The sequence below is a fragment of the Dreissena polymorpha genome, chromosome 9, assembly GCF_020536995.1.
Source record: "Dreissena polymorpha isolate Duluth1 chromosome 9, UMN_Dpol_1.0, whole genome shotgun sequence".
NCBI lineage: Eukaryota > Metazoa > Mollusca > Bivalvia > Myida > Dreissenidae > Dreissena > Dreissena polymorpha.
This window is the reverse complement of record NC_068363.1, coordinates 79,570,578-79,593,500: the sequence shown is the minus strand read 5'-3', so window position 1 is coordinate 79,593,500 and position 22,923 is coordinate 79,570,578. Positions and strand designations below refer to the sequence as shown.

The following is a 22,923-nucleotide window of genomic DNA, read 5'->3' as shown; positions in this document are numbered from 1 at the left end:
GCAGCTAGAGTTGAAGAACCTGTTTTGTTGGGGGGGGCTGCATGGTATAATACATAGTAGAGGCTACTTGAAATGTGGACAAAGTCTTGGCAGCTAAGAGTTGCAGAACCTGTTTGCTTAGTGCAGCTATATGGTAATTAAGCTAATATGGTCAATTATCTTAAACCCTGCCACATACTCTTAGCAGGTATGACAGGGCATGTTCTTTTAGGGGAATTACTTTCATTCACCAGATAGGTTTGCAGGCAGCGTTTATGGTGGAGAAAGCATTATAATTCCACAGAACAATATTTATCTGTACTCATTCACAAGACGCTTAACAGGTAGAGACAGTTGAATTAACTAATTTGTGCGGTAATTTTCGTGAAGGTAAATTGAATCTAAGATCAGGCTCTTTTCAGCTAGATTTGCTGAACTTTGGTAGTGGGGCTTCAATATGGACTTAATATCTTTTATGTGTCGTGCACCAGAACCTTAACCCTTTCTTAGATAAGACTTATTGGCCTTTGTTGTTAGCTCGACTATTATATATGAAATATATCTAGTGGAGCTATCCTACTCACCATGGCGTCGGCGTTCCCGTTAGCGTGCAAATGTTAAAGTTTGCGTACTACCCCAAATATTTCCTATGTCTTTTGACATATTGCTTTTATATTTTGCATACTTCTTTACCAACATGATTCCAATCTATAAAGAATAGCAGAAAACTGTATCAAGCATTTTGACAGAATTATTGCCCCTTTTATACTTAGAATATGCATATTATTATTATTATACCACATTTATAAAGCGCCCTTTTCATACTCGAGATGTGCGTTCAAAGGCGCTTTACAGTTTTTCCCTGATCACTGGGTCATAAGTCGTCTGTTAATATCTTGGCGCAGTATGCAGCCACGGCATATTGGCTTATTTCCCTCACAGGTACCCATTTATACACCTGGGTGGAGAGGAGCAGATGTGGGAAAATGTCTTGCTCAAGGAAATTCCAGTGGTCGGGGCGGGATTCGAACCCGGGACCTCTCGATCCCTACGCCAGCGTCCTACCATTAGACCACTGCTCCCACATATTATTGATAAATCTATGTTAAATTTTGCGTACTACCCCAAATATTTCCTATGTCCTTTGACATATTGCTTTCATATTTTGCATATTTCTTTACCAACATGATCCCAATCTATAAACAAGAGCAGACAACTGTATCAAGCATTTTGACAGAATTATGGCCCCTTTTATACTTAGATAATTGAACATTTTGGTTAAATTGCCATAACTTCTTTATTTATGATCACATTTGATTCATACTTTGACAAAACAACACTTACCTGACATACCACAATGCACTCCACCCAAACCATCCCCCCTGCCCCACCCCAGAATCCCCCCCCCAAAAAAAAAACATTTTTTTTTCTTATTTTTGAAAGATCATCTATTAAATGACCACACCCACATTATACCCCCCCCCCCCCCTCCTCTCCATGATGGCTTATGTTATACTGTCGAGCACTCGAATAGTCGAGGGCGCTGTCCTCTGACAGCTCTTGTTTTTGTATGATGTCACTTTTCAGGGCTACCGTATATCTTAGATACAATACAAGATTTGAACATAAACTTAATATATCAATTAGGTCAATTGTTATAAAATTTGTATTATGAAAGCCTTATTTTATTTTGAGATTATTCATCGATTATAGTCCAAATATTTTTTTGCTTGCGCAAAGGCATAAAGTGATGATTGTATTTTAAGGTAAGGACATATTTTCTTTTGGGGAAAATGTATTCCTGGCAAATATTTATTAAATGTATTCCTGGCAAATAATTATTAAAAAAACAATGGCATTGAAAGGCGTAATTTTCTAATGCTATGCAAGCTATGCTATCCAGTTAAAACATGTTCAATTGGCAACAGTTGTTAGCTACACATACTTATATTGTTATCTTGTCAGCACTGAATGAATATTGAGCTTACTTTATATTATGGTAATATTGACCTGAAACTTATTAAGTTTTTCATTAAAAGTAAGTCTTATTGTGTTTCCTACTTTGAAAACATAAAAGAGTGTTGTACTTTAGTATTGAAAGCTTTTAATCTATCAAAGTTGAAGATTCCAGCTTCAAATTTAGATTGAGTACTTGCTGTTACCAAAATGATGTAATAGTCACTAGGTCAAAGGTCACAGGTTTTTTCGGCTCCATTTTGGGAAAATGCCACACTGGAATTTTGGGAATTTCGCGTCGTGAAAACCCCCATTTTGGGAAAAAAAATAATCGCAAAATTGGCTCAATTGGGAAAAATTATCGCATGTAAAGTGTTTTTTATATTTCAAAGAAGCCGTTAACTGGTAAATAACGACTATTTTGATAACTTATTATTAAAATTTTACAAAATATTATGAACATGTGTAATAAGTGCAGGTTTTTTAATCTGAATTTGGGGAAAAGGTCTGATCTTTTTTGAGGTGAAAAAAATCGCGCGAAGCGCCGGATTTGGAGGAAAATAAGGAAAGTCTTAAATAATCATTAACATATTTTACAGTTTTTAAAACAAATTCAAGGCAACAAATAATTTAATTATGCAATACTTTCTATTTTCTACACTGGATCAGGTTAGCTCATATATTTTAAAGTTTAAAAAAAAAAAAAAAAAAAAAATTTTTTTTTTTTGGAATTAGGATTTTTTTTCAATTGGGAAAAAAACAACCAGATTTGCATTGGGAATTGGGCCGAATTTTGGACCCGTGGCATAAGGCGGAAAAAGCCTGGGTCAAGGTCACTGTGACCTTTAAAAAAAATTCTGACAAGCTTTCATTTATTCAAAACTGCATCCGTAGCCGAGCGTGGGACCCGTTATGCGGTGCTCTTGTTTTGATAGGATTCTACCATCCATCAAAGGATTTGCATCCATCCATAAACAAACGTTATTTGGTGGGGGATATCATTTCAATGAATTGTTTTCTTTTAATCTAACCAGCATTTTGTTACACACTTATGCTTGGATCATAGAAGGAGAAATTTTGTTTCACTATGAATAAGGGCTTTGATTTGATGCATTAGTGAATAAATAAATCTCCATCATACAGTTAAGAATTAGAAAGGTATCTTGTTTTAATAGACAGGGGAGATTTTGGGTGGCAGAGAGAATAACTTGGGTGGCAGCCAAGGAAATATTTTATGATCCCAACAACTGCAGATGATGGGATTTATATATAGGGATTAGCCTGTCTGTTCATTTGTTCCTTATTCCGCCCCTAGAGCGTTAACCGAACATGACTTATTTTGTTTACCATTGATAATCTAACATACTCACATCACCTAACATTATTTTGACCTTGACATTTACCGACCTTTGGATTAACCCATTTATGCCCAGTGGACTCTCCCATCCTTCTTAATTGGATCAATTTATTTTCGAAAATTAGGGATGTCTAGTTTACTTATTTCTATATTTAGAATATTTATTACTGAAAATCCTTTTAGCAAACAGCGCAGACCCAGATGAGACGCCGCATCATGCGGCGTCTCATCTGGGTCTATGCTGTTTGCAATGTCCTTTTTTCAGGACGCTAGGCATAAATGGGTTTAATGGGAAGGTATTAATTCATTGTTTATCCAAAATAAGTAACATTAAAAAGGCTTCCTTCAAAGCGTCGATGCTTGCAATCATGTCTTTTAACACACCCACATCACCTGACCCCTTATTTACCTTGACAATCACTTACTTTTGGGCTTGGACTCATTTTTAATGACCAATGAATTGGCAGTTTTCCTTAGATGGTTATAGTGAAACCTTGTTAACACTCTTAAAGTCTTATTTTTGGTCCTATTATGATGAAACTTAATCCAAAATTTGTCTTTATGATATTTTGGCAAAGATTGAAAGTTGTTCCTGTCTGTTGAAAAACATGGTCCTGGGAAGTCTTCCTCATATAGCCATAGTGAAACATTATTAACTTTCTTGAACTCACATGCTCATACAAATTTGCTCTGAACATTTGCATACAATTTGCTCTGAACATTTGTATATTGATATCTTGGCAGATTGTATAAAACCTTGGTAGTGAAACATTGTGATCACTCTAGCAGTCACATTTTTTGTCCAGGACTCGTCAAACCTGCTCAGATTTTTAAAAAATAATGAATATAATAACTTGGCCAAGTTCGAAAAATGGTTTTGGTCGATTTAAACGCATTGCCACCACAGTCGGAGCAGTTTTTAGCTCATCTATTTTTTTAACAAAAATTATGAGCTATTGTCATCACCTTGGCGTCAGCGTCTGCGTCGGCGTCCGGTTAAGTTTTGCGTTTAGGTCCACTTTTCTCAGAAAGTATCAATGCTATTGCATTCAAACTTGGTACACTTACTTACTATCATGAGGGGACTGGGCAGGCAAAGTTAGATAACTCTGGCGTGCATTTTGACTGAATTATGTGCCCTTTTTATACTTAGAAAATTGAAAATTTTGGTTAAGTTTTGCGTTTAGGTCCACTTTTTTCAGAAAGTATCAATGCTATTGCATTCAAACTTGGTACACTTACTTACTATCATGAGGGGACTGGGCAGGCAAAGTTAGATAACTCTGACTGGCATTTTGACAGAATTATGTGCCCTTTTTATACTTAGAAATTTGAAAATTTGGTTATGTTTTGTGTTTAGGTCCACTTTATTCCTACAGTATCAAAGCTATTGCTTTCATACTTGCAACACTTATTAACTATCATAAGGGGACTGTGCAGGCAAAGTTATGTAACTCTGACTGGCATTTGGACGGAATTATGGGCCCTTTATATATAGAAAATTGAAAGTTTGGTTAAGTTTTGTGTTTTGGTCCACTTTACCCCTAAAGTATCATAGATATTGCTTTCATACTTGGAACACTTGCAAACTTTCATATGGGTACAGTAAAAGGACAAGTTGCATAACTCTGGATGTCATTTTTACGGAATTATGGCCCTTTTTTGACTTAGTAACTTTGAATATATGGTTAAATTTTGTGTTTCGATCCACTTTACTTCTTAAGTATCAAGGCTATTGCTTTCAAACTCAAATACTTTCATGCTATCATGAGGTTACTGTACCTGGCAAGTTGAATTTTACCTTGACCTTTGAATGACCTTGACTCTCAAGGTCAAATTATTAAATTTTGCTAAAATTGCCATAACTTCTTTATTTATGATTAGATTTGATTGATACTTTGACAAAACTACTCTTACCTGACATACCACAATACACAATAAACTCCCCCCCCCCCGAACCCCCCCTTTTTTTTTTTTAAGATCATCTCACAAATGACCACCACACCCTCACACTATACCCCCCACCCCCACCCCACCCCCTCCCCAATTTTTTTTTTTAACGGTTAAAAAACACAAATATTTATTTTGATTATTTTATGTTTGAAATACCGTCCAACCATCGCACCCAAGAATCCCCCCCCCCCCCGATTTTTCTTCACTCCACCATTCCCTTCTTTGTGATTGACAATGAGAGTCCCTTCACCTTTAAAAAGAAATAGATGAGCAGTCTGCACCCGCAAGGCGGTGCTCTTGTTCTTACATGTTGTCACTGACACCTTGCACACTTTGTAAAAGTCACACATTTTGATTAACCAGCAGGAAACGTTATCAGAATTTTACTTTTGTTTAAATGACATCACAACCAAGTTTTCAAAAAATCTTTGTCAGAAGCAGCATTTATTACACAAACATCACATAAAAAGCTGATCAAAACATTTATTTAGCAAATATACAATGGCAATTTGCAAGAAACCATTATAAAGACTCGGACACATTTTTGTTGGCTGTCGATGGCTTCATTTTTTTCCTTTTTCTTATACAAAGTACATGTAACATGTATATTCCATATTGTTAGATAATTCTACATCAAAAACTTCAGGTCAGGATTTCTATGTGCCATATTTGATCAAATGATGATAGGATCTAATACTACATCCACGTAGAAAGTAAATTAAACTGACATTATTGCAATTTTCAAGAGTAAAGATATCTATTTTTATAACCCTTTTACAAAGTCGGTCTACATTCTCATTCTTCCCTAGACACAAACTTATCTGCAGGCTTTCTCTTACACTTTCAATGGACAACATTCAAACTTGCAGGTATTGTTTCTTATGAAATTGTGCATATGCAATTTTTATCGCACTGCATAACACTTAACAAGAGTTATTTCTGTTTGTAATTTAGAATTTTTAGCTCGGTTGTTTTTTGAGAAATCCGAGGTATTGTCATAGCTAGCTCGTCGTGTCCGCCCTCTGCGTTGTGCTAAAACCTTGACATTTTGTCAAGGTTTTGAACATTGGCTTTAAAATCAAATTACTTTAACCTACAACTTTGAAACTTCATATGTACCTTCACAGTCACGAGTTGTACATGCCACACCAATTTTTGGGTCACACTTCATATGTTGCTGCACAGTCACGAGTTGTACATGCCACACCAATTTTTGGGTCACTAGGTCAAAGGTTAGGGTCACTGTGACCTCTAAAAAAAAAGTAAAAAAAATATTATATTCTCACAAGCTTTCATTTATTCAAAACTGCACCTGCAGCTGAGCGTGGCACCCGTTATGCGGTGCTCTTGTTGTATCATTGATTTGTTATAATTTAAATTTGAATAAAATAAAACTCTGAAACTAGAATATTCACATGTGTTTCAATTGGTGTGTCACAATGTTTTTTGCTCTCAACTGAGTTTTATCCAATAATGACCCTGGGGTCATACCTGGGCGCACCCAGTCGGTCAAATTATTCATAAAGACTAATATAGGTAGCAAAATAACTTTAAAAGTCATTTCCTCCACAAGAAATACAAGCTTTCCTAACGTATGACATGTTACATTTTATTGTGGTTCTTTCGAATTTAGTTTTAGAAATGCCCCTGTGTTCAAAGTTGGCTGTGCAAAAGGGTCTTATTTTTCATTGTAACAATATGCTATATATTACTTTTTGCACTGTCAGAGGGCATCTTTCAATCTAGTTCTAATTCTTCTAGATGCCAGTAGTTCAAATATAAATAATATTTAAACTATTTCATTTCAGATTAGTTATTCTATTTTTGATAAGTAATTTTTTTTCATGGTAATGCAGATTAATTAAGTGACACCAAATTCTGTAATTGTCGTAAGTATTTTCACGGCTTGATGTTATTTGTAAATGATTTTGATGTTGATGTAATAATTTTATGATGTCATTACAATTTTTATTATGCCCCCGGATCGATAGATGGGGGGTATATTGTTTCTGGCCTGTCTTTCTGTCTGTCCCAAAACTTTAACCTAACAGCAAAGTTTTGCAATAACTTTTGAAATATTGAACATAGCAACTTGATATTTGGCATGCATGTGTATCTCATGGAGCTGCACATTTTGAGTGGTGAAAGGTCAAGGTCATCTTTCAAGGTCAAAGGTCAAAAAAAAAAGCGGCGCATAAGGGGGCATTGTGTTTCTGACAAACACATCTCTTGTGTGAACTCATTTTTGAAAGTCCAAGAATATTAACTTAAATAAGGCTATTTTAGCAGCCAAAAACAAAACAAACAAAAATAGATAATTTCTTGGAAGCTATTAGAAGTCGTGCGGTGATTTAAAATTGTTGCCAAATTGAAACTAAAGGCAGGGCATATGTGAATATTTAAAATGGCTTCCGAGAACAATTTCTAATGACCTAATCATTGTTTTAATGGTCTAACATTGTTTGGGATTATTATATCTCGAAGCTGAGAAGCCTTAAATTGTCAAACTGCAGTGACTTGGCTGGTCGTAAATCAAAGTTTATTAAGCAACCCTATTGTGAACATGCAGTTTTTATGAGATCTCGTTTCGTACACAATAAAGGGACAATATAAAACCTGTAAATCCTATGCCCCCTGACGTTCAGATTGTAACGAAAATATGTACGGCGTTGATGATTAGTAATAATGTCTTAAATGTTTTCCTAATTTGTTGGCTTACGCACGAAGGTAATTACAAAAAGTCTATTGAGATGTCTGTTACTCCTGAAGGTTTTGTTTCATGATTAGTGACAGACACTGTGCAATGAAAACGGAAGAAAAGCTTAAGTTTTATTGGTTGTTGCAGCCGGTGGCAAAGCAAAGGACATTTCTGAGCAAAGGTTTCAATTTGACAGGTCTTAAGGTTGGAATTCACCACCAAAAAAGTGGAATCGTTTTTTAATTTACACATGGCACTCTTAAATTGTAGTGGATATACATATGTACATAATTATATGTTATAAATTTTAGACAAATAATACCCTTAGGCCTATCTGAAAGATTTCACAACGCGAATTTTCCTGATTTCAGGGGGTTTTTTGGCAAATTTTTCCAAATTGGAACAGTTCTTTTCCCATTTGGTCAAGAAAAATCGCTGTTTCAATAACAGTTACTTCTCTTGTATGTACATGTACTTAAGCTCACTTGGAAGTATTAGCCAATGTTTGTCATACTTTTGGGTTTTTGTATTCTGAAATACAAAGGAAATAAAATGAAAGGTTTACGCTGTCAGAAAAAAGACGTTGATTTATTTAATGAAATCATTTTTTAAATTAGATCATGTAACGTTTGTGTGCAGGAAACATTAGTGCCCTTTTAATGAAACAAATTACAATTTTCAATTAATATCATTTCTTGACCTTTTTGTTAAAAAGCAGCAATACGCTGTTGATTTGTTGGCTAGGAATATCAGATATCAGTTAAACAGGAAGTGCTGCTTCTATGGTTAAGCATGTGGAATGATGGGAAATATCCATGGATGTCGTCTGCTTCTGGCATGGATAACTGTCAACTTCCTGTTTGGACAGCTCAGCTGATGATGATTTGTATGCTTTTTGGACTCTTCACAAAAGAGGAGCTGCCAAATATTGTTCTCTCCTTCAAACAAAGAGCTCCCTAAAAACTAATACTAATGTGTTAGCTCAAAAACTGCCTAACTGGAACTATATTGTGCATGGCTTTAATGCATTTTGTTTCTCATGTGAGAAATTATAGTGTTTTCATGCCTCCCAAACAAAAGAGTTCCAGGTTTCGTATTTTTTGAAGCTGGAGACAAAAGATTTTTCTTTTATTGTACTGTTGAACAATGGGGTGTTGAAGAAATCTTCAAGATGTCCTAAAGGGATTTTGAAGACGATAATATGCTGAATCATTAGAATAATTAATGACAAGTTGTGCTTCCATTGTGCGTTATGTGTTGCGCTGTGGATTGGAAATTTGTTGATTTTCTTTCAAAATATCTTTATTACTTTATTGTATAGCTATTGTTGATTGTCTCAAATTGGTTCTCTTGCTTGCTGAGATTGCAAAATACAATGATGTGAAAGTTTGATTTACTTTGAGATTAAGAAAAATCTTGTGTTTAATCAAATGTTTGCAAATCTTTCTCTCACACCAAAATTATGCCATTTTAGACCAATTATATAAACAGTTATTGCCTTTTCAATGTTATTATTTTGTATTTTTTTATCCATTCTACCAAATTAAACTTTAAATAATAATGAAAGCTGATCATTTGTTTGAATTGCTTACAATTAATCACTTTGCCATGGAATTGCTGAAAGAATGTTTTACACTATCCTACTGATTGAACCAGGGGCTTTGTCTTTGTTCAAGAGTACAGCAGTACAAATAGGTTTATATTTACACATTAACCCATTTATGCCTAGCGTCTAGAAAAAAGGCCTTGGCAAACAGCGTAGACCCAGATGAGACGCCGCATGATGCAGCGTCTCATCTGGGTCTGTGCTGATTGCTTGAAGAAATTTCTGTAAGAAATATTCTAAATATAGAAATAAATATACTAGACATCCCTAATTTTGAAAATAAATTGATCCAATTTAGAAGGATGGGAGAGTTCACTAGGCATAAATGGGTAAACCCTTTCAGTGTGGGAACCGAATTTTAAAGGCCTTTGCAAACAGTTTGGATTCAGATGAGACGCCACAGAACGTGGCGTCTCATCAGGATCCAAACTGTTTGCTATTCTGATAGTATTCTTTGAAAAAAATAGAAGAAAATGCAAATTTTAGAAATTCTGCAGACGACATTTTAGCAGACGACAAATTTCCCAGCATGCAATGGGTTAATAAAACTATAGAATGCCACACAGTGATGCAATTGTATCTCTATTTTATTGAGCAAGGCATTTGACAAAAGAGCAACAGTGCAACTAGATTAACCCTTTCAGTGCGGGAACCGAATTTTTAAGTTTGCAAACAGTTTGGATCCAGATGAGATGCCACAGAACGTGGCCTCTCATCAGGATCCAAACCGTTTGCTATTCTGATAGTATTCTTTGAAAAAAAATCGAAGAAAATGCTAATTTTATAAATTCAGCAGACGACATTTTAGCAGAAGACAAATTTCCCAGCATGCAAAGGGTTAAAATGGCGTCATTTACAAAAAAATCTTCAACAAGTAGTCTGCAAACTTGCAAATTGCACCTCATTAATTTGTTATCAACAAATAAGTAATATCAGAAATGTTTCTGAATACTACTTGCTTATACATTGTAGTTAAAAAACACATTAATATGGACTGAAGATTGATTGCGGAAGTATTTTAAATTAGTGTAGAAAATCTCGTTTATGTATTGTCTGGAGTCGTATTAAACATAATTTGAGTTTTGAAAAAGGAAACTGTATATTGAAATTTGTATGTAAAAATTAAAAGTATATTGGTAGATTTTATTTTGTTGTGCAGTGTGATCTCAATGCTGTTAGCAGTTTTCATTGCAAATAATTCTTCATAATTGTACAGCAATATGTAAAAAGGGAACTGGTATTTGTCTGCGTAATTCATATTAACTTTTTAAACATTTTTGTTTGAAACTTTTTGGTTCGCATTTGTTTTTAAGTAATTTAACCAGTCTAATAGCGGCTCTAATTGACACTTTTGAATCACATTTGTTTCATTGATTTTCTAGGCACCAATTAATATTCACACTTCTATTTGGGTACCGCATTGGACTCAATACTGTGAGTGTGGACAGATGGTATTGTAATGTAACATTCTTTATCAAGTTATGATTTGCATAATCCTTCAAGTGCAACCCTTGCTGACAATTTTGGGTGCCAAAACAGTGAGGCATAAAAGACACCTCTGAGAATATTGTAATGGTGTCTCGTGTTGAATACACAAAAGATGAAGAGTCAAACTTTAAATATTCTTTAATAGAAACTCAAACTAGAAATGGCGCGGCAGAGGCCGACGCGTATCCCCACGCCGCATGTTTGACCCAGGGGCGCCCCATGGTTGGTAATGGGTCCATGCATGGTTGAGATTGACCGTATTGTCATAAGAAAAGTTCCGTATCAATTAGAAGTGAATCGGTGTAGAAATGAAGAAATTATAGTAAAAGACAATTTTGGGTGGGTGTGGCCTATTATGGGTGGGGCGCCTCAGGGTTGGTAAAGGGGCCATACATAGTTGAGATTGCCCGTATTGTCATAAGAGATGTTCAGTATCAATTTGAAGTAAATCGGTGTAGAAATGAAGAAATTATAGTAAAAGGCAATTTTGGGTGGGCGTGGCCTATGTGGGCGGGGCGCCCCAGGGTTGGTAATGGCGCCATGCATAGTTGAGATTGACTGTATTGTCATAAAAAAAGGTTCAGTATAAATTTGAAGTGAAACGGTGTAGAATTGAAGAAATTACAGTAAAAGGCAATTTTGGGTGGGCGTGGCCTAAGTGGCCGGGGTGCCCCAGGGTTGGTAATGGGGCCATGCATAGTTGAGATTGACCTTATTGTCATAAGAGAGGCTCAGTATAATTTGAAGTGAATTGGTGCAGAAATGAAGAAGTTAATGTAAAATAACATAAAAAAATGAGTGAAAATCTCTGACCCGGCCCCGCCTCAACCCCCATAACTTTTTACCCAGGGGTCAGATAAAAATTCCGTCACTATCACCGTCCCATATATGCTCATAGCTACCATGTATGTTAGTTTCAAGGTTCTAGTGCTAATAGTGTAGGAGGAGCAGGTGGCCAGGACTGACAGACAGACGTACATCAATACAATATCCCCACTTTTTCTCCGAAAAACGTGGGGATAATAAAGTTGTTGTTGTTTTTCATAAGAATAAGCACATATATATTTAGTTTAATTGATTTTGTTGGCATCAGAATAAGTACTATTATAACAACCTGTTACCAGTCTCCTATTAATCTTGTCCTGCTTAATATGTCATTATAGTAATTCAATTAATGAATGTAAAGTCATAGCAAAATTAAATGGCTTTTTCAGAATTGTTTAAAAATTAAATATTGGTTGGCAAGGATTCTATGAAATATTTTTTATAATTGATCAACAGAAGTGTGGCCAGAAAAGCTTAATAAAATTATAGGAAATAATGCCAGTAACTTGATACTTGTAGCATGTGCTGGGGTAGGCATATTTGCATAATGATGACATAGCTTGCAAGATTTACATGCTCCCTGCATGATGGTATATTATGTCTGGGCCAAGAAGCAACTGATTTTATTGGCGTTTGGAGCCTGCATCATCAGTTGCAATTGATAATTAAGTGTTTTATTACCCTCTGCATCACTCTTATTTAATGCAGATTTGTTGTGAAATTGAATTTGTCCAATGTGGCATGAGTTTTTTTGGGTTCGTTTAGGGAAATAAATTTTCAACTTATAGTAAGGAGTTATCATTTATGTTGAATTGTATTGTAGTCGTATTAACTGAAAATGATCCCAATTCAAATTGAAATTAATGAAGTGTTTCCTCTCCAAATATTATTTAAGGACTTTAAAAAAATAATCCAAATCCGTGCCATGTGAAACTGCCAGTAAAATTAAGGCCCTCTGAAACAGCCAGGCAAATCAAGGCCCTGTGAAACTGCCAGGCAAATCAAGGCCCTGTGAAACTGACAGTAAAAATCAAGGCCTGTGAAACTTCCAGTTAAATCAATGCCTTGTGAAACTGCCAGTACATGTACAATCAAGGCGCTGTGAAACTGCAAGGCAAATCAAGGCCTTGTGAAACTGCCAGTAAAATCAAGGCACTGTGAAATTGCCAGTAAAATCAAGGCCCTGTGCTTTGCAATACAAGGCCCTGTTAAACTGCCAAGCAAATCAATGCCCTGTAAAACTGACAGTAATATCAAGGCCCTGTTAAACTGCCAGTAAAATCAAGGCCCTTCAAAACTGCCAGTAAAATCAATGCCCTGTGAAACTGCCAGGCAAATCAAGGGCCTGTGAAACTGTCAGGCAAATCAAGGTCCTGTGAAACTGCCAGGCAAATCAAGGCCCTCTGAAACTGTCAGGCAAATTAAGGACCTGTGAAACTGCCATGCAAATCAAGGCCTTGTGAAACTGCCAGTAAAATCAAGGCACTGTGAAATTGCCAGTAAAATCAAGGCCCTGTGCTTTGCAATACAAGGCCCTGTTAAACTGCCAAGCAAATCAATGCCCTGTAAAACTGACAGTAATATCAAGGCCCTGTTAAACTGCCAGTAAAATCAAGGCCCTTCAAAACTGCCAGTAAAATCAATGCCCTGTGAAACTGCCAGGCAAATCAAGGGCCTGTGAAACTGTCAGGCAAATCAAGGTCCTGTGAAACTGCCAGGCAAATCAAGGCCCTCTGAAACTGTCAGGCAAATTAAGGACCTGTGAAACTGCCATGCAAATCAAGGGCCTGTGAAACTGCCAGGTAAATCAAGGGCCTGTGAAACTGCCAGGCAAATCAAGGCCCTGTGAAACTGCCAGTAAAATCAATGCCCTGTTAAACTGCCAGGCAAATCAAGGGCCTGTGAACTTGCTAGGCAAATCAAGGGCATGTGAAACTGCCAGGAAAATCAAGACATTGTGAAACGGCCAGTCAAACCAAGGCCTTGTGAAACTGCCAGGCAACACAAAGACCTGTGAAACTGCGAGGCAAATCAAGGCCCTGTGAAACTGCCTGGCAAATCGAGGCCCTGTGAAGCTGCCAGGCAAACCAAGACCCTGTGAAGCTGCCGGGCAAATCAAGGCCCTGTGAAACTGCCATGCAAATCTAGGCCCTGTGAAACTGCCATGCAAATCTAGGCCCTGTGAAACTGCCAGGAAAATCAAGGTTCTTTGAAACTAACAGGCAAATCTTATTATTTTAAGCCCCTATTAGTCTGACTAATACTAATGGACCTCCATGGCACATTTATCTGATGATACTAATGGACCTTCACTAGTGGCACAGGTGTATGATTAACACCTCATTAGATGACAATTGGCTGCAAGTGTTGTGATCTTTCCCATAGATTGCAAACATTTGTTGAGTTTTAAAATGCTGTAAGTGGCTGTGGATGGGGGCCATTATCCCACTATGTGTTCCACATTGCCTCAGTGAAGTCACTCAGCTGTGGTGGCAATTACAGTGTCAACTGTCTGGGAGTCTAATGTTGTATTGTCTTGACATCTCCTGTGTGGGAGCCCTACTGACAATTAACAGAAATTTTTGTTGAACTTTGCACCTTAGGGAATTCCATACTGGTCATGTATTTATTTGTTGGGCTAAATATTGTCTGACTTTGGTTCTGATATAATAAGTTCATCTTCTTTTGAAATAAATTTTAGCAGCTTTAAGAATTAATGCCTAAAATAAAATTAAATGTATGATTAATATTTATGTGTAATAACAAGTTGTGTTTTGTAAGTAAGTGTATATCTTAAGTAATGTATTTTTACCGATATATGAATTATATTTTCAGACAAAAGGGATAATGACAGATGTTTTTAGTTACTTTTCTTATTGAAAAAATGCACCTTTTGTGAATTTGTTACTATTATCATCAGTGGTAATGGACACTAAGATACTGTAGTGAAACTGCTGCTAAATTTAACAATACAAGTGCATATGAAGGTAAATCTGCTGTAAAATATTGCTAATATGTTGCATTACCAACATGTAGCAGGATATCAGATGGTGATGTTGGCATGACAATCTCAGCATCTACAGATTGTTTTTTGTTCTAGAGTGCTCGACTACAATGCCCAGTCTGGAATGCTGGCTCTTTGCTACCCTTGCATGGCGTGTGTGTCACCCAAAAAACTCCCAACGTCTTTGTTTAAAAGAGATGACGAATTTGCAGCACAATACACCCCCAGCCTTGTCACAGAGGACTTGGCATGTGCTCTCGAATAATTATAATTCTTCTACCAAAAAAGGATTGATAGCAATTAAAGGAGCCATAAATTGTTCATTTTTTGATGTCTCATTCTTGGGGTATTAAGGGTATTACAATCGGCGATACAGGGGGACAGTGCTAGTCATCGATGAAGAAGTTCTCACATTGTTAGTTGATTGGCCAGAATAATTGGATTAAGTTTCAACGTTTGTTGGGCGCCTGTTCAGGATTTTAGGGAAAATATTTTTTGACACTTTTGTCTTAAGACTCCAGTTACAAATGACTTCTTTATAAAAAATGAGTCAAGTCATAATGGGAGTTATTCAGCCAAATGTCCTGGCATAGGTCTTTACAGGAGTTATTGGCACTCAATATTGTTTGCGTTTCATGGTGCAAGATCGCTACTAACGTGTGCCAGCAGCTCTGTTTGTTTGACCAGCCTTTTGAAGACTCGTGACACCTTAAAATATTTACATAAAGTCATGAAGTTTTGTTTACACAGAAACTTAACTTTATTTTTGCTAAAAGAAATTGATGCTTATTGAGTAATAATGATTCTGCATGAGAACGCTATAATTTAAGATTTTTTGTTGCAATTAATGGATCCTTTGCTAGTGTAGAGTAAGTGAAAAAAAAATTGCCTTAAAGGTTTAAGTACTGGTACCATATGTGTTGGGGAAAACAGCGCAAACAAATCTGAGATTTGAAAAAATTACATTGCATATTCTTAAGATTGTTTATATGGACGACAATTGGGAATTTTGTAAAACAAGTTAGAAATTGTGAAAGTGCCTTTTACAGGTACACATGTACTTTATAAAGATTGGCTTGAAGTATGTTCTTTGCAAATAGGATAAATCAAAAACATTAAGGTCGAAAAGAGAAAAACTATTGTGAGTCATTTTCAATCATGAAATTTAAGTTATTGGATACAGTTGCAATAACATAATGCAGATTTTGCTCCCAAGAGGGTAACAAAGCTTTCATATATGTATAGATACCAGTAAACTATTTTATTTGATGAATGGATATATTTTATGCATAACACTCACCTGTTCGCTATTTAATTTCTTAATTGGTTGGCATATTATAACACTGATTTTTATGGCCAATATATGTCAAAGAAACCATAGATTTCAGAATGCAAAGGTCTCAGATCAAACACCCTAAGAGCTCTGAGATCAAACACCAGTTGACCTCGCATGACCTGTGACCTTGATTGACCTGTGACCTTGTGACAAAGGTTTCCCTGGGGATGGAGCATCTGTCATGGTGCTACAGGGATAACAACAGCTGATGACCATGTATTGTTCCTTTCAAGGCATCAATTGTTCCCCTTACAGTAAGGATAGCTTGTTGATGGTGAATTGAAATTGGAGATGTATGTTGATATTTTTTTAACAATTATATCTGAAAACAGGGTTAAGCTCTTGAAAATGTATGTTTTTAGAAAAATGTAAGTTAATGTAGAAAGTTTTTTAATTTTACCAGTAACTCAAATGCTGTTTTGCATTCAGATTGCCAAAATACCTATGTAACTCTAAGTCAATGAGATTTTGCATCATGCAAAAATGGGTGTTATTTTGTATGCAGTTAGCATAGCTCTGGACCAGCCTACGCATCTGCACAGAGATCTGATCTGGAGTGACCTTGTCTGCTAATAAGACTGAAACCTAAAGATAATCAGGAACGATACTTTCCACTTATATGGTATTTTTCGTTTAAATGAAGTGTCTTTAGCGATGGATTCATTCAAGGCAGTAAGTGGCATTCCTGATTAGCCTGTGCAGACTGCACAAGCTAATCTAGGATGACAATTTATGCACATGCAGTAAGCCCTATTTTGTAAGAGCACCGCTCAAACATGAATAGCAGTAATTAATGCAACATTATATTGGCGAGTGGGGACGTGGACCACCTGTAAGTTTCAATACCGAAATAAACTGTCACACAAATGTATCAGTGCCCTTTAATTATGGCTGCAACTCAAGAATAAAAGTCCCCTGCTGGTGTGTGCATGGACATCTGTCGTTCTGGACACTTGTAAGAGACACTTGCTTCCCAATATAGTGACCAGTACCTTGATATGGACACTCAACCAGGCAGTAGCTGGATTTTTATGGACTGTCCGTACAATAAAGTCATTGATATGTGAAATTAAATTGTTAAGCTGTAAAGTCTTTAAATACCCTTGTCCTTTTGTTGATGTTTCTGCTTCATTGTTTTAATTAGTGCAAATGTCTCTAAAAGTTTCTACATAATTGGTATTGAATGTTCTAGCCCAAATACGAATTTCTTGATGTGTTGATTGGCTTTTATCAACATGATAATGTAACTTGGATCGGCTTAAAGTTTTGCCTTTATATACAGTAGAGCTATGTTACGTTACTGGTTTCATAAAAAAAAAATAACCTGGATTTCGTGACAGTTCTGGAAGTGATTTGCTACCCTGTTAATGTCACATTTCATTCAGAGTATTGTTTTATGGGCCATTAGTAAAATACAAAAGAACCAATGAAAGGCCTGAAAAGAAAATTTCTTTGTACAATCTGTCACTTTGGGTTCCACTCTTAACTTGGTGTTCCACTCGGTTATAGATTCCTCATTTATATTCGGATCACACTACTCACATGCTCATTTCATTTGATTGGCATAAAAGTGTGAAAACGTTAACAAAAGATTTAACCCCGGGGATATTTACCCACTGAAAGCAGTTCTAAGGAATCTAATTATGGCGTGTGGTGTGTGTTTTAAGGTCAGGCAGGGTTGTGGTGGTACCCTGATTGGAAGTTTTTGTGAGTAAATGGCTACATTTAAGGTCAAAGTGCGAGACCAAGATACTTTTGTATCAGATATTTATTTCTGCATAAAATACAAAAAAATATTTTCTTTTTATAGTCTTCAAATTCAAAATGACATCACTTGTTACTAACAGTTTAAGATTTATCAATCAGATGTCATTTGTTTAATCTCTATTTGGCATAACTTTAGTTTTAAACATAATAATTTGTAAACAGGATAAAATATAATTACAGAATGCTGTGATAAATTCATTTGTATGTCAAGAATATGCACGTCTTTGTTTTGTTATTTTCACTTATAAGCTGTTTCACTTATAAGCTGAATCAGATTTTTTTTAGATCATTAATTTTTTAATAATCAGTTATTTCATTTTTCTGTGTGGTTCTGTGCTTAATTTATAGAGTATTTTTTAAATCTTGTTATGGCGCATAAATTTAAGTTAAGATGTGATTCACATAAACAAGCAATTACATGCCATGATGTAATTGCTATATAATGATAAACATCACAGATATTTGTTGTTTAGTGTCTCTAACAAATGGAGACACGCATTAAACATTTTTTAGAACTCTATGGTCTCGAGATGTCATCAACAGTTAAGCTTAATTATTGACAATGTGGCTAGTTCTCATCAACAGATGGCCAATTTGTAAATGAGCAAATGATGAAAGTGTAAAATCAACTTGCATTGAATTGATGAAATTTATGTCCCCCTGAGACTTGCAGTCATCTTTGTTCCGTTAAATTAGCACAGAGGGTCTAGAAGAAAGGCAGCCATAATGTGTTGGTTACAGTTGAATTATTGAGATACAACTCTGGACTGTTCTTGTAATACAACAGTTACAGTTTGTGCGATAGTATTTTGGTAATAAAATTGAAAGAGTTTGTTGTGTGATTCTTGTAATACGACTGTTCAGTGTTAATACAGGCAATTTTCAAATCATTTTTCAGTGTAGTGATATTATTGTCTAGAAACTTGACTATTATTACATTAAATTAGTCATTACTTGACGCATAGTAATTTGGTCTACCAATTTAAATTTTAAAAAAATTTAATGGAGTCTTTGTACATTTTGTACCAAGCTACTGTTTCTGAAGTGTTAATGGTATTTATAAATGTTGTGTTTTGCCCACTCTACATGTGTTTAAAAGTGTACACTACATTTTGTAAATGTTTATGATAACAAAATAGAGTTAAAATGCTTTATATAAATACTGTTTGATTAGATAATTAAGTGTAATGACTTTTCGCCCCAGCACATTTATGAAGTGATTATGAATATAATATTATCCAACATTTATCTTTAAGAGACGAACATAATTACAAATGTTTTCTTCCAAGATATTACATTTTACTTATAAGTATGGTGTGAAAATAAAAAATGGGTAAATTTCACAAAGGCAGTTATAATTTCTGATATTTTTCTCACCATCAAACACGCTGCATATATATTTTTGAGGAGCTTTAGTGTACTAAATGTTATTAAAATAGATTTCTGTGTATTTTCAGGTTTGATTTCAACTACAACTAAACCAAGTGACAGAGAGAACAAGTATCTTAGTGGTTTGGTGACAAGTTTTGTGGCAGCTTCAATCAATTTTGATGTTCACAGTCAATGCAACTGAAGTGTCATCTGCAGCAGTCAAACTTGAGAATGAAAGTGATACAGTTTTGTAATGTGTACATAAAACTTATCAGTACTGAGTATTGTTATCGTCCTAATTGTCATCATCATCATGATAGTGTGTTCCCACGCAACTGGTTCTGTTGCAAGAAACATTGCTGATTGCTTTGTGTTTGTTGTAAAATAGGCACGTTTTATGTATGTGTTTTATACTATTGAAGCAAAATCTGTCTAAACATGTATGCATCTCTTGACATTGCACAAGTTTTTGTACAAAACGTTAAGAAAATTCAATATGTTAGAGTGAAATGTTATAAGGAAGAATTTTAAGTACTTTTTTGCTTTGCTTCTTAACACCTTTTTTTCAAACATTGTACAAATTCATACTAATAGTAACTGTTTTGTATGGTTAGTACTGTCATACATCGTATTAAAATCATGAACATGTTGTGTTCTTTGATTTTTACTGGAAGCAGATGATTTTTATGCAAATAGATATTTATGAAAAAATAGATATAAAAGTTTTGCTGACATTTTCATTATTTGAATACCTTTCAGTATTCTACTTTTTCTTGCTTTTTTAACAGGATCATATTTGTTACTTCTTGTTGGCTAAATACTTTAAAGGACCTTTTCACAGATTTTGGCATGTATTGAAGTCTGTCATTCTATGCTCTATACATGTATTGATAAATGTAAACATTGGTTCTAAAAAGCTCCAGTTAAAAAACAAAAACATAATTAAAGAAAGAAAAAAAGGTAACCGTAAACTGGGCTCGAACCACTGACCCCTGGAGAAAAAGGCCAACGCTTAGACCACTCGGCCATCCATGCTCATTCAATGAGTGATGTATTTTATACTTTATATAAACAATCCTTGTAGTTTCACAAAATATAATGACAACAACAGAATCTCCAAATTATTCAAGCATTTTTCGATGCAGCACTTTATCATTTTTTAGGTTTTTAATCATCAAAAGATGCATATAATGTATATTTTAAGTCATGGTTAATGTTCAGTATTACTGTGTCCTCACAAATATAATGACTACAACGAAATCAGGGAATCTGTAACAATATTTTTATGTTTTGTTAACCAAAACGTGAAAAGGTCCCTTTAAGTGGAATGAAGGGATTTTGAGTATAATTTTGCCAAATTTGCTTAATAATCTAAAAAATACATGAGCAATATCAGTAAAAACAAATACTGTAGCTGATCTGCATAACTGGAATTAATGTATTCGTTAATAGATTTTTTTTGTGCCTCTTAGCTTCGGACATTCTAAGCACCAATGTCACTTAAGAATTGTTTTTACATTAAAGTTTAAACTTGACCTACAATATAGGGGAAAAAAGTTGTATTATTTATTTATTGGAAAAAAAAACAAGCAATAACTTTGTGATTTTGAATAAAGATATATTTTGTTTGTTCTCTCTACATGATAAGAGTAATCCTTAGCATTATATGTGTCTTGTTCTAAGAAAACTGGGCATAATGCATGTGCATAAAGTGTCGGTCCAGATTAGTCTGTGCACTTTCTGCTTTTATGACATTTATCGTTTAAATGAAGTCTCTTATTAGCAAAAATCCAATTTAGGCGGAAAGTGTTGTCCCTGATTAGCCTGTGCGGACTGCACAGGCTAATCTGGGACGACACTTTACGCACATGCATTATGTCCAGTTTTGTCAGAACATGACTCATATGAACAATGAGCTTCTCTAAGTTTCCCTTCAGAGATAATTGTTCATATCATTTCAAATTTTCTAATGTTTAATTAGAATATCTTAAACTAGTTTTGATTTGTCCAATAAAATAACATTATTAAATTGTGATATGCACAAGAATAATTCCCAGGGGTAAATCAATCAAAACACATTGCAGAAAGAGTTCTTGTTCTTGCTCTCTGTTAAATGTTTACATTGTTTAATGTGTTTAATTTTAAATAGATGACAGTGTCCAAGAAAGAAAAACAAGAATAAATCACTTTTCAAATATAAAGGAATTTAGAGCTATGCATCGCTCAAGAAAATTGCAGTAATTAGAGTTTGTAGTTGTTCTTTACACAAGAAGAACAAGATAAAAGAGAGCACAAATAAATGGCGATACCACTGAGATACGTATTTTTACGCATTTGTAGTCCCTTAAAAAGTTAAATTTACTTAAAGACCTCTCTTACTAGATTCAAGTTTTAAAGGATTCATTTCCAGTCCTAAGATACTGATGAGCAATAAACAGCAAACAATCTGAACAGACTGCGAGTTACTCGCAGGCTGTTCTGTTTAAACCGGTTGTCTTTAAATGTAGTTCACCCTACTAATAATGCACTAACTTGTTTCGAATTACGTGAATCAAAGATCTATAAATTTCTTGATAGATCTTTGCGTAAATGGCTACTGCAAAATTTCTTCTGAGGCTCAGCTGGTTACATCCACAATACAATGGGCGGAACAGGCAAAACATCGCATTTGACAGACCGTTAACTGTTTAAAATCCCACGGAATGATTCCGGTAATGACGAAAATGAGCCGATAAATTTTACTTAATCACCCCATTCAGTAAATTTTCCCAAACGGAAGATTCCCTTACCAACAGACCAGTTCTTCGCAACATTGCCTTTATCGTCTTCGCGATTGTAATAGACCTACAAACTCGCTTATTTTGAGGTGGAATTTCAACAATGCGTACATTTTGGGAAATAAAGCGAGTGCTTGATAGCCGCCTCGTGTGATGGAGAGAAATTAGGACGAGATGAGATCGACATTACAGATGGTTACGGTAATTCAAGGGACGTTTAGAGGACTATACCTGCCAATTAGTCTATTCCGAGTTCATTGTTTTATGAAGTTGATGATTTCTTCAAGATAGGATGCAATGCCTGTGGAAGATATGTTGCGGTGACTAGAGTTGGGCTTATAGTTTTAATTGTATACTTAGATCATTATAAGTGCATACGTAAAATCGAACGACTCGGAAGGTCAGTAGCTGGGGGTTGGATTATTGCAACTATAGGATTGGTCGTTAACGTCAACACAAACTGTGGTGTACGTAAAGTATATGGACACATAAGCCCAAAGCCCGAGGAACGCCAGACAAACGGTATCCGTTAATAGAGAGCTAGTGCTCATTTCAAGCAAATCTGGGCGCGAAAAGCGATAGTTTTGAATGACATATATCCGAGAGGCAAATTTCAAGCACGGTTTGATATCAAGCTTCTATCCCATCTTTAATTCTTTCCGTTCCGCGCTATAGAATTTTATAAATTCCGATTGGGAGTAACTTAACGCTAGAGTAATTAACTGAACACTATCGTTTACCTGTGGTGCATACATCTGCGGCACGCGCTGCGTTCATTGGCATGCGGTTTGCACGTGACGAATTAA

At 35.4% G+C, this 22,923-nt stretch overlaps 1 protein-coding gene across 1 annotated transcript in view; it reads left to right on the top strand.

Moving 5' to 3' along the window:
* The window catches only part of LOC127845033 (cleavage and polyadenylation specificity factor subunit 5-like), a 36,006-nt gene extending 15,038 nt beyond the window's left edge, over positions 1–20,968 (top strand). The window contains exon 7 of the mRNA XM_052375655.1: positions 19,427–20,968. Coding sequence (XP_052231615.1) covers positions 19,427–19,448 — 22 coding nt within the window. The 3' untranslated portion in view covers positions 19,449–20,968. The remainder of the gene's footprint in view (positions 1–19,426) is intronic.
* Positions 20,969–22,923: the final 1,955 nt, after the last annotated feature.